This window comes from Atta colombica, unplaced genomic scaffold, assembly GCF_001594045.1.
Source record: "Atta colombica isolate Treedump-2 unplaced genomic scaffold, Acol1.0 scaffold198, whole genome shotgun sequence".
NCBI classification, from domain to species: Eukaryota; Metazoa; Arthropoda; class Insecta; order Hymenoptera; family Formicidae; genus Atta; species Atta colombica.
The window spans coordinates 4,617,217-4,628,326 of NW_017259291.1; the positions used below are offsets into that span (position 1 = coordinate 4,617,217).

An 11,110-nucleotide genomic window follows, 5' to 3' on the forward strand; every position below is an offset into this window, starting at 1 on the left:
ATAAAGGGCCAAAATCGATGCAATCTACTTCGCGCTATATTTGACTACGACATACATTTCTCACATTTCGTAATTAACACGTCAATAATTTCGCTCATTAAGTATTAATCTTATTTCCTAAATCTGAAAATATAAGATTGTGGCGAGGGAGTGCCACTCATTAAAAATATTTTGCATACGTTCATTTTCTCCTAGGATGATCCCATATCTAACTACGAATCAGCTGATCCGATGCAAAGGAACGCTGGTTCCCCTTAAACGCGAGGTCCCCCCGTTTCCCAAGAGAGCTACGAGAACAAGTTCCGGTTCATTCCCGAGGCGGGGTACGCACGTGACGGGAGAAATAAGAATTCTATACTTTGTACTGCAATAGAGTCGCACTGTTAGGCGTGTGTGGGATCGTCGTGCGGTGCGCGGCGCGGCTCGGCGGGCCGCGCAAAGGCCGCCCAATTAATTAAGATAGCTCCTAGACACACACGCTAGATCGATAGGGACCGGCCGCGATAAAGACTGGCGAGGGTCTCAGACTTCAGGGATGTTGCAGTGCTGTGGTGTTGGAGGTGGCGCTTCCACGGCACCTCAGGCTCCGCAGCTGCACGGTACCGGATCCGCTGTCGGGGCTACCACCTCCACGAGAACCACCATCATGCAGGACGCAGTTCTCGAATCCATCCTGGATGTGAGCATCATTTGAATATATAAAACAATTTTGCAGACATTGCTTTCCCATTTTTTTTAATTTTATTTTAAGAATCTATTATCTGCATGAAAAAACTGTGATGTTGAATCAACAGCATTATTTTAGATAACGTTGATTTAACAACAGTATTAATAAAAAACAAATAAAGTTTTATTAAATTATGAGCATGACATATTTGTTTCATCAATAATGTCATTTGTGCGTGTGCATGCGTGCGTGCGGGCGTGCGTGTATGCGTGCGTGCGTGCGTGCGTGCGTGCGTGCGTGCGTGCGTGCGTGCGTGCGTGCGTGTGTGTGTGTGTGTGTGTGTATGCGCGTGTGCGTATGCGTGCGTGTGTATGTGTGTGAATTAACAAAATTATTTTTTAAAATAATGCTGTTGGTACATTATTTCTTTTTTAGTTATTAGAATTTAATTAATTTTTTTATACTTTTTTAAAAATATATTATACATTATTAATAATAACTTAAATTTTTATTAAATGCAATCTTTAAGATAATGGAAAATATTTTAAATACAATTTTTATATATATTTTTTTTAATTTTTTTAGGTAAGATTTCTGCTATTACTTTTTATGTGAGAAAAACTGAGTTATTTCAAATCTACGGGAAAGGCATTTTCAGTAAGGCAGCGGGATATTATTTTGTAGCTGCTAAAAATTAAAGATCATCCACGTGGCGATATTAATGAATTTGTAAAACATGTGCGTGCGCTTTGTCGTGAATTGAAAGTCCTTGAAATTAAACAGATTAGGTTAGTGGAAAGGTAATATGCATGTAATCAATACGCACACATACACACGTGCGCGTGAAAGTTACATGTAAACCATCGACAATGAACCACAGCTCATGAAAAGCTCTCTTTTACTCTCGGCGTGGCGCTCGCCGGCACTTAATAAAGCATACGTAATATGAAAAACAAAAGTTTTTATTAATGCGTTCCGGTAATGATTGCTCGTTCTCGAGGGAACTTTAATTTGCAGCTTCGCCGCGCGTAAAATATAAACCGCTTAAACTTTGTTAACGATTGAAATTTATGTCTCCTCTACGCGATCATGCCTCAAAGCAGATCTCGGAAATCTGTGCGGAAAATTAATACTGACCCGGCAGAAGTTCAAGTTACCGTAATCGAAATAATTGAGCAATTAATTTCGCGAAATGGTAAGCAATTTTACAGATTATAAAGCAATCGGTGTCATGCCATAATTGTTAGCTAATTATAAAAAGCTATTAAAGAGGAAATGTCGAAGAAAGCGTGATCCCCCATTAGTATTGTCTTTTTTATATATCATTTTATATATCATTTTTTGACAAAGGATCTCTACAGTTAGATTTTATATAGCGAAATCAGCACACCTTCGAGCATCGGAGTACAAAAGCTCCCCTTCATTACAAATGTGACATTCTTGTCGCGTATCCAACTACACGTCGCTCCGAGTCATTAAAAGCCAAGCCTTATAACCACAAAAATCAAATCAATTTCTTTTTTTATCTGTTATTTCCACTCTAAAGAAAACACTAATATAATCTATGAAATTATATTAAAGTCTATTATAAAATTCCCACGTACATTAAACTCTAAAGTATTATTACATTTAAATACATTTATGGTTTTTCTATTATAATATAGTATCACTTCTATTTCAGTATGTATTATAAAATAATATGTATTACAATTCTAAATTCTATTTCTTTGAATCAAGCATTCATAAAAATATATAAATATTTATTTCTTATCACTGCGTGATTTGGAACGATAAATCATCTGTAAATAGCTATTATTAATCGAGACATCGGTACAACCTTAACAAATCACTGTCGTGTCTATGTAACGACATACTATCGCGTAACATATATCACATTCCGAAGAGTATAGTCCATCTATATTCTGTCACATATTGATAAATTTATTTATGATGCTAATGATCAATTTTTTTCAGCAAATGCGGGAGACGGAAGCCCAGCGAGCGGAGCTGGAGAGGCAGCATGCGGACGCACAAAATCAGCTGCGGGAAAAGATAGCAGGACGCTATCAGGGCCCGGAATCGGTTGAGGCATTACAATCGAAGATCCGAGAGCTCGAAAAGAAGACCGAGTTGCAGATGGTGAAGCACGAGGAACTTTCGCTGGAGCTAACTAGTCTGAGACGTGCGCGCAGTAGGGGGCCGGTCGTGGGACATGTTACGTCCACGAACGCTCCTACATCCACTTGGCCGCCGGCCGGATCTGAGATTGATAGACTCATGGCCAAGATTGAGCAAGATAAAGGGTATGCCAATTAATAAAATGGGTCCTTTTGATCGAGAAAAATCGGCAATCGTGAAAGCACACTCTATCAAAATTTAAATGTTACTAATTATGTTAATATATTAATTTATGTAAACATTAATTGTTTGTAAAAGTTAATTGTTTTAATTATATCTGATAAGTCTGAATCAAACACGGATTTTGTATTAATAAAAATAAATTCAGCTCCGTCAGAATATTGCACGAATTGGACCACACGCGGGGCGCGATAACCACGCAACAACCCTCAGCCACGCAGGGAATCCTTAGGTCCAGCTCGGAAAATCTTCCTAACCTCGGTCAGCATCAGCATCCACCTCATCCGCACGCCCTCAACCTCGGGATGCCTACTCAGATGAGCCATGTGCGTAATCTGCTTACATCATATTGTACGATACAAAAAGCTTACATAATATTACATAATCTTTCTACCTAATTTTTATAACGAAAAATTGGAAGAAATTCGATATAAAATTCCCTCAATTTATTCTTATTGAAAATGAACTAACAAAAATAATTCTTTAAGTAATTCTCTGATCTATGCTTTCTTTCTGATATTTGCTGATTATTGAAATAATATAAAACTTGTTCAAACAGTATGCAGGTTCACCAATGCCATTAACGCCGATGATGCCTGGTTGTCCTCCACTGACGCCGAATGGACCACCATATCACTACAGCGAACCGATACCGCCGGCACCGTCACTTTCCAGCAGTCAGTCGCAGCCCGCTTTCCAACAGAAAATTCAACAGTATCAGCAATCGCAGCATGAGATGTCGAGTTCTCATTCTCAAAGCGTTCTACCATCCCAACAAAAACAGCAGCCAACGCACACCTCACACTTCACAAGCAATCAGTATCAGGAGAGCTATCCGCATACGCAAACGTATCAGCAACCGCTTCAGCAGCAACAGCATCCGGCCTCGACCACGTACCTGACATCGGCTAGCCAGAGCGTAATACCTCACTATACACAGCCTGCCCAGACCGCCCAGAATTATCAGTTGAATGGGAGTCAACAGGTGTGTCGTCAATTATTCAATTACGATTAGTTTCTTATAAGTAAACGAAGTACTGAAGGCCTATAGATAGAACGAATAGCATTATTTTTAATATTCAATTTATGATATACCTGTCTAGAATAGATTCCAATAGTTATAAATTAATGTTTCAAATATAAATTAAATGTTTTTTTGGTAACGAGAGTCATCTAATTTTATAATTTTATTATAATATTTGATATTAAAAATAAAAAAAGATTGAGACGACTATAAATTTCACAACAATTAATTTGTTTCGCGTAGGCAACGACATATCCTAGTTTGTCCATGGCCTCGCATACAAATGGAACGTACAGCACGGGTGCGACCAGCTACAACACCCAGCTGCCGCATCATAACTATACCGTGCCGCAGACGAATATTACGCAGACAACGTTGTCTTCGCTACCGCTGTATTCTACCACATCCTTTCATTCCACCCTTGGGGGACTCACGAGCGTACCTCAGTCCGTTCTTCCTTTTTCCACCGGTCAGAGCACTTTCGCTACCAGTGGATCGACATACTCCACTACTGTCGGGACCAACGCTTTCGGGACGTCGGGCGTAAGCTCAGGTCAGAATCGCATTAATGCACGTTATTGAAATATTTAGTCTCTCTCTTGTGTAATTTTTAACAGACTAAACAACGATTTAATTTTAATTTTTTTTTATTTTAGAAAATAAATCGTAACATTATTAAATTGAATTTGTTTATTCTTCAATAAAATATTTGTATAGATGATAAATTTTAGCGTTAATTGGCCATTCTGCTAATAACGCGTACCTGTGCAGGTACTAGTTCAGGAGGCCTGTTACAAGCAATAGGCGATCCTCTACAAGCGATGCAGCAACTCTCCGCCCAGTCACAGGCAAATCAGCTTCAGCAGCAGGCGATTATCCAACAGATCCAGCAGAGCTTGCGCGCCAGTTCGCCGACCGCGCCCGGTACCGCGACCGGCTACCATTTTCTGGGTCCTAGACAAATGCCGAAGATTCCTACGAGTATACTGACGAATCCCCTGGACCGACTAACCAACACTGAGGACATTGTACCCGAAGGTCAAGTAGACATGTTGGATGTACCCGGCAAGGGCAGATGTTATGTTTACATAGCTCGCTTTAGCTACGAGCCGTTCCAGCACTCGCCGAATGCAAATCCGGAAGCGGAATTACCGGTCCAGGGAGGCGATTATCTCCTGGTCTGGGGTCAGCCCGACGATGATGGCTTCCTAGACGCAGAGACGCTTGATGGTAGACGCGGTCTGGTGCCTGCCAATTTCGTACAAAAGTTGATCGGAGACGATCTGCTGGAATTTCATCAAGCTGTTCTTGGCCTCAGGGACGTAGACGATTCCGTCTCGACAAATATCCCTCAAGTGAGCAATCTGAAAACTAGCGAGGTACATAATGAGTCGGATATATTTATATTTGCATTTTACTTGCATTTTTCTCCATGATAAACAAGATTACCTGTTATTGATATATGAAAATAATAACACATATATATATATATATATATATTTGAAAATAATAAGTATTGTAAAAACTTTATTTAGAGAACATTAATGGAGAATAATAATAATTCTAATTTGATTTATTTTAGTGTTATCTGCAAGATATTGATTTAGAATTAGCCGCGTTAGAAGAAGGAAATCGGAATCGTCAAGCAGAACTATCCGCGTATGCGGAACTCGACAATATCGCGGAGGAGGATGAGCAGGAACCACCAGGTTAATATTCTATCAATTTGTTGTTGTGACATTCTGCAAAGTTGCATGGCGCATGTCCTTAATGCTGATTTATATGATTTATATGATGTTATCAAATTTATATTCGCAATCCAGTAATCCAGTAATATGTAGGTATATTTGGTACTTGAATCATCTTTGAAGAAATCGCTTTTAGCGATGTGTTTGAAACGTTTTTTTGACTGTACACGTTTCCAAAATAACACGATTCATAACTAAAAAATGACGACCCGTAATTAAAAAAAATTGTTTCTAGATAAAACTTTACTTCGACAATTTATTAATCCTACTTGACGTATCTGCAATAATATATATTCAATTCAATGTTGATTATCCAAGAAATAATGTCAAATTATCCTCGGCGTGTTCTTACAGTTTCTTTCCTTACCCTATTTATTGCACGTTGATCATTCCGAACAAAATATATACACGTAACGTCACACAATAAACGTCCACGCCTGAATCCTGTACCGATTTTCACGGAGTGAATAATCACAAAATAAAATGGGAAACACAGAAAACCAAAAACCATTGCACTGTGTTAAGTGTTGGCTGGATTTAGGCTGGCTTAGAGAGATAGACGATAGTGAGAGATCCTTAGCTACAGCTAGGCTTTGTCTTTGTCTTTTCCTCCTGAAGAAGTCTACATGTTTTCGGACCTAGTTCCGGCGCCGCAGCACCTTACGCTTGAGCGGCAGCTCAATAAGAGCGTGCTGATCGGATGGACTGCGCCAGACAATATGCATCAACTCGAGTCCTATCACGTCTACGTGGACGGCGTGCTGAAAGTCACGGTGAAGGCCACAGAGAGGACCAGAGCCTTGGTGGAAGGAGTCGATTCTACGCGGGTTCGTAATAAAATCCTTTATCTATTAGACTCCTCAAACAGAATTTATAAATACAATATGAGAGACAGTATTTTAATTAAAGTTATAATTATTAATTAATTTGATTTACATAGTTATTATAATATTGTAGAAAAGAAAATTATCTATATGTGATATAAAAGAGTTCTTTATAAAAAATTAATTGTATTAAATTTTTTAGATTAGCACGCAAAGTTAAAGTAAGAGAATAAAGGATTGATTTGTATAAAAATATCATTTTTTCATGTAACTCAATTTAATTATTTTAAAATTATTCTTCCGCTAATGTAGCCGCACAGGATAAGTGTGCGCTCGGTCACGCATTCGAGAAGAACGTCGCGCGATGCCGCTTGCACGATGGTGATCGGTAAGGACATTGCGTTGGGCCCAACTGCCGTCAAAGCATCAAATGTCACAGCGACTAGTGCTGTGATATCCTGGCTACCCAGTAACAGTAATCATCAGCACGTTGTATGCGTGAACAACGTGGAAGTGAGAACTGTGAAGCCGGGCGTCTACAGACACACCATCACCGGCTTGGCCCCGTCAACGATATACAGGGTGACCGTCAAGGCGAAGAATCTGCGGGCAACGCATTTTGAGGATCAAAATGCTCAGGCAGCAAACAACTTAGCCTGTCACGTCCATTTTAAAACATTGCCCAAAGGATTACCAGATCCTCCGGTCGATATCCAGGTTAATACAAATATAATCGTCTCGTATTTTAAATCTTATACTTTTAAAATGTTTTATAGTTACAATAAAAATTCAGAGAGCAATATTAAATTCCGGTGTTTTCCAGAAATGAAACAAATATTCGTAATGACCAGAATCGGATACTAGAGACTAAAGTTTCTAGAATTTCTGTCAATGATTCTTAAAAGTTTTCGTCGCATTCATGATACGTGCTGTTATCCAATTTTTAGGTGGAGGCTGGACCGCAGGACGGCACTTTGCTAGTGACCTGGCAGCCTGTTGCCCTAAACGGTTCGGCCGTCACCGGTTACGCGGTGTACGCCGATGGTAAGAAGGTCACCGACGTTGACAGCCCCACCGGAGATCACGCGCTCGTCGACATACACAAGCTCATGGGTCTCAATCCAAAGCACATCACCGTCAGGACTAAAAGCAGGGAAAGTCAATCGGGCGATAGTTGCGCAACAGCAATACCCTGCAGCGTGCTTCGGGGTGGTCCTGGCACTCACATGCCGCCACCCCATGGTGGACTTCCGCATATGGTGGATCAGCGGCAACCGCAACAGTCCACCATGGGTTCCCAGCAGGATGATCCCAATCGCCATCGCATAGGCAGCGGCGTAGCTCAGCGATACCCAAACGCACCGGTGCCCTCGCACATGCGACGGCACGTGAGCAACAGGGTAGACGCCCACGGTCAAGTTATCATCGAGACGGACGAGAATCTCTCCGACAAAGAGATTTATCCCGGACAGAGCATTCCTCAGATGGGTAAATATTTTGAAAAATAAAGAAGCAAGGGAATCTGAGTTTAATATGAATGACTTTGTACAACCTAAGCTCCTCTACGTGATTTATATTTTTATTTAATCGCGATTTTTAATTATCTCGTGTAGGAATTCCGGAAATTACAAAAGATTCTGCAAGCGAAGCAAATTATAGCGAGGAGGACGATCCCACGCGAAGATCGCGGGGAATGCCACCACAGCATCACGGTCCGCATCATCGGTATGGCGCACAAATGGATCCACAGGGCCCGCCTGGAGCACATAGGTCTCCTAGCATGGGTGGTCCCAGCAGTAGACCACAAGATCCTTATTATGACCAAACGGGTAGATATAATGGTCACTGTGTTGCTGTGATGGAATTCTTTGCATTCTTTCCATCACTTTCCAATTTAATAATACTTTTGTTTTTCTTCTAATTAATTATTTCGAAAAATTGTTTATGTTACAACTCTGAAGATAAACCCTGAATGATATATGTGGCACTCTTCTCTTCTTTCGGACTCTCTTCTCTCGCTGCAGTGTTTGGTGTAAAATAATCATGCTGTCTAATCGTCTATCAACTTTAAGTGTACAAAATGAATCCATGTCGTATATTATTATGTTCACTTTTTTAAATATTGTTCAGGATCTCAAAGAGGAAGGGGACTAATTTGTCGTGGCGGACGATTACCACAAGCTCAAGGTGGAGCAAGTCATCCATCGAATGTAGCTCAACAAATGAATAAAAGACAACGGTGGTTCGTGGCACTATTTGATTATGATCCTACGACTATGTCACCAAATCCAGATGCGTGCGAGGAGGAATTACCATTTTCCGAAGGCGATACTATCAAGGTTCTTATTTAATATCTCGATTTACTATCCTATCTCGTTCTTATTTAATATTTATGATTATTGAAATTATTTTAATTAAATTTAAATTAAAAACGTTCTCCGTAAAAAGATACATATTACATTTTTTATAAAACTTTAGATGAATTTGAAGTACATTTAATTTCACACTTAATTCACATTTATATTTATAAATTATACAAATGACATGATAGAAAAATCATATACGTTTTTATCCTATAGGTATACGGCGAAAAAGATGCTGATGGTTTTTACTGGGGCGAGTGTCGCGGTAGACGAGGATATGTTCCTTATAATATGGTGGAAGAACTTAAAGATCCACCAGGTCAAGGGCAGCCTGGTAGGCGGGGACCTGCACAGAGTGAGAGATGGGGAGACATTTATGCAAGCATGCCTGTGAAAAAGATGATAGCCCTCTATGATTATGATCCTCATGAATTATCTCCTAACGTTGATGCTGTAAGCTTTTTGTTTTATTTAGATATTCAATCGGAATCTTAAGAGAATCCACTATACATAATTAATTGCCATGTGTTTACATAATAACTTGTATAATAATTTGTATGTTTTTATTATTAATTGCCTTAATTTTGCAGCAAGTCGAATTAACGTTCCAAACCGGGAATGAGATATATGTCTACGGCGATATGGATGATGATGGATTTTACATGGGCGAGTTGAACGGTGTTCGCGGTTTAGTACCGAGTAATTTCCTCACTGAGGCACCCGGACAGAATCAGGGGCAACCGCCGCAGGGTAGCAGGCGACCCGGCGGCCAGAGCCAAGGACCGGGCGCGAGGGGGCCACCGCCACCTCCTCGCGAACCACCCCCGGCCGGTCACCGACGTGGCAAAGGTAAACACGCAATCAGATACCATTCATATTCATCACCCTCCTTATAGTACCAATTATCAGGGCATGAATAGCTCCTCAAGCCAAGACGACATCGGAATTAACTGTATGTTCTGCATGGAGAAGAAAGTTTGTTGTTCCAACATATTTTATTATTATAGCAAATCTGGTTATTATATAAACAGTAAAAAAATTTATTTTAAAGATACTAATTTTATTTGTTACATTTACTTGTATCTTGCTTCGCAGCACATTCATGTGCTCATAAATAAACTTAATGAGATTTTTCATTTTACCAAAAGAATAGACTTCGCTGTAATGTTGATTAATTATCAAATTAATAATTGTTTTTGATAATAAAAGTATTTTTTGCATCATGTATAGTAGCAACAATGGTTCCGCTGCATCAGCAAAATTCTTTTTCTCCATGTGTATATATTGATATTGTTTTGACGTACCCAATCATCGTGAATGTTTTGATGTAAAAACGCAGCATCCGCAGCGCAATGCAAGAAGCGCAAACTGCCAAATTGTTAAAAGCCAAAAATAGTTTATTTCCGCTAAGTTAGAAATTGCTATATGTATATAAAATTCAATCTCTTCGCGGATGTTGGAACTGGCTCGAGGGGTTGTTGACGTTTTCACACCGACGCGACGCATCATTTTATTGTCTTGGATGATTGAACGATCGGATCGAAAATGCATACGTATATTGTTCCTTATAAAATGCGAAATCGATGGCGATCGCGTCGGTATGCAAAAACGAAAATGCAAGCGTTAAGCAACACAAGACACGAAACCAGATGTGTGCCAGACGACAGGCAGAAGGGCCACACTGATATATTATTAGCATTGCGCAATTTGGCGAATTCGTATCGATATGCAATTCGAGCCGAATGAGCATGCGGCGTATAATTAGATTGAAATTTTTTTGGAGCAAACCGACACGCCCTACACGCACCTCTCGACGCGAGAGGACTCGTTGTGTCGCTTCACATGCATCACCGGTCAACACCGATTCTTCCAGCAATGTATATCGATATCACGCTCTCGTAGGCATTTAACAATGTCCTGTCATTTAATTGTTACCACGATCGTCAACGTTACAAGTATTACACCGATAGAGTTCTTCGCGCCACATGTATATAAAAAGAATTTGGTAAACGTCCGTGAAAACACGTGCTGTCATACACACGACGATAGATTATATATGCAATAAAACACCAAGCTGCTTTCAGTGTCTTCTATTATATAAGTATATATTTTATATATATATATAT

The 11,110-nt window shown here is 39.8% G+C and overlaps 1 protein-coding gene across 1 annotated transcript in view; it reads left to right on the top strand.

Annotated features, from left to right (window-relative positions):
• Positions 1 to 535: 535 nt before the first annotated feature.
• The window catches only part of LOC108687048, a 15,213-nt gene continuing 4,638 nt past the window's right edge, over positions 536 to 11,110 (top strand). Inside the window, exons 1-14 of the mRNA XM_018192648.1 lie at positions 536 to 679; positions 2,642 to 2,970; positions 3,174 to 3,351; positions 3,585 to 4,010; positions 4,293 to 4,602; positions 4,821 to 5,404; positions 5,632 to 5,758; positions 6,416 to 6,624; positions 6,934 to 7,338; positions 7,569 to 8,109; positions 8,235 to 8,450; positions 8,752 to 8,960; positions 9,201 to 9,437; positions 9,575 to 9,833. Coding sequence (XP_018048137.1) covers positions 536 to 679; positions 2,642 to 2,970; positions 3,174 to 3,351; positions 3,585 to 4,010; positions 4,293 to 4,602; positions 4,821 to 5,404; positions 5,632 to 5,758; positions 6,416 to 6,624; positions 6,934 to 7,338; positions 7,569 to 8,109; positions 8,235 to 8,450; positions 8,752 to 8,960; positions 9,201 to 9,437; positions 9,575 to 9,833 — 4,174 coding nt within the window. The remainder of the gene's footprint in view (positions 680 to 2,641; positions 2,971 to 3,173; positions 3,352 to 3,584; positions 4,011 to 4,292; positions 4,603 to 4,820; positions 5,405 to 5,631; positions 5,759 to 6,415; positions 6,625 to 6,933; positions 7,339 to 7,568; positions 8,110 to 8,234; positions 8,451 to 8,751; positions 8,961 to 9,200; positions 9,438 to 9,574; positions 9,834 to 11,110) is intronic.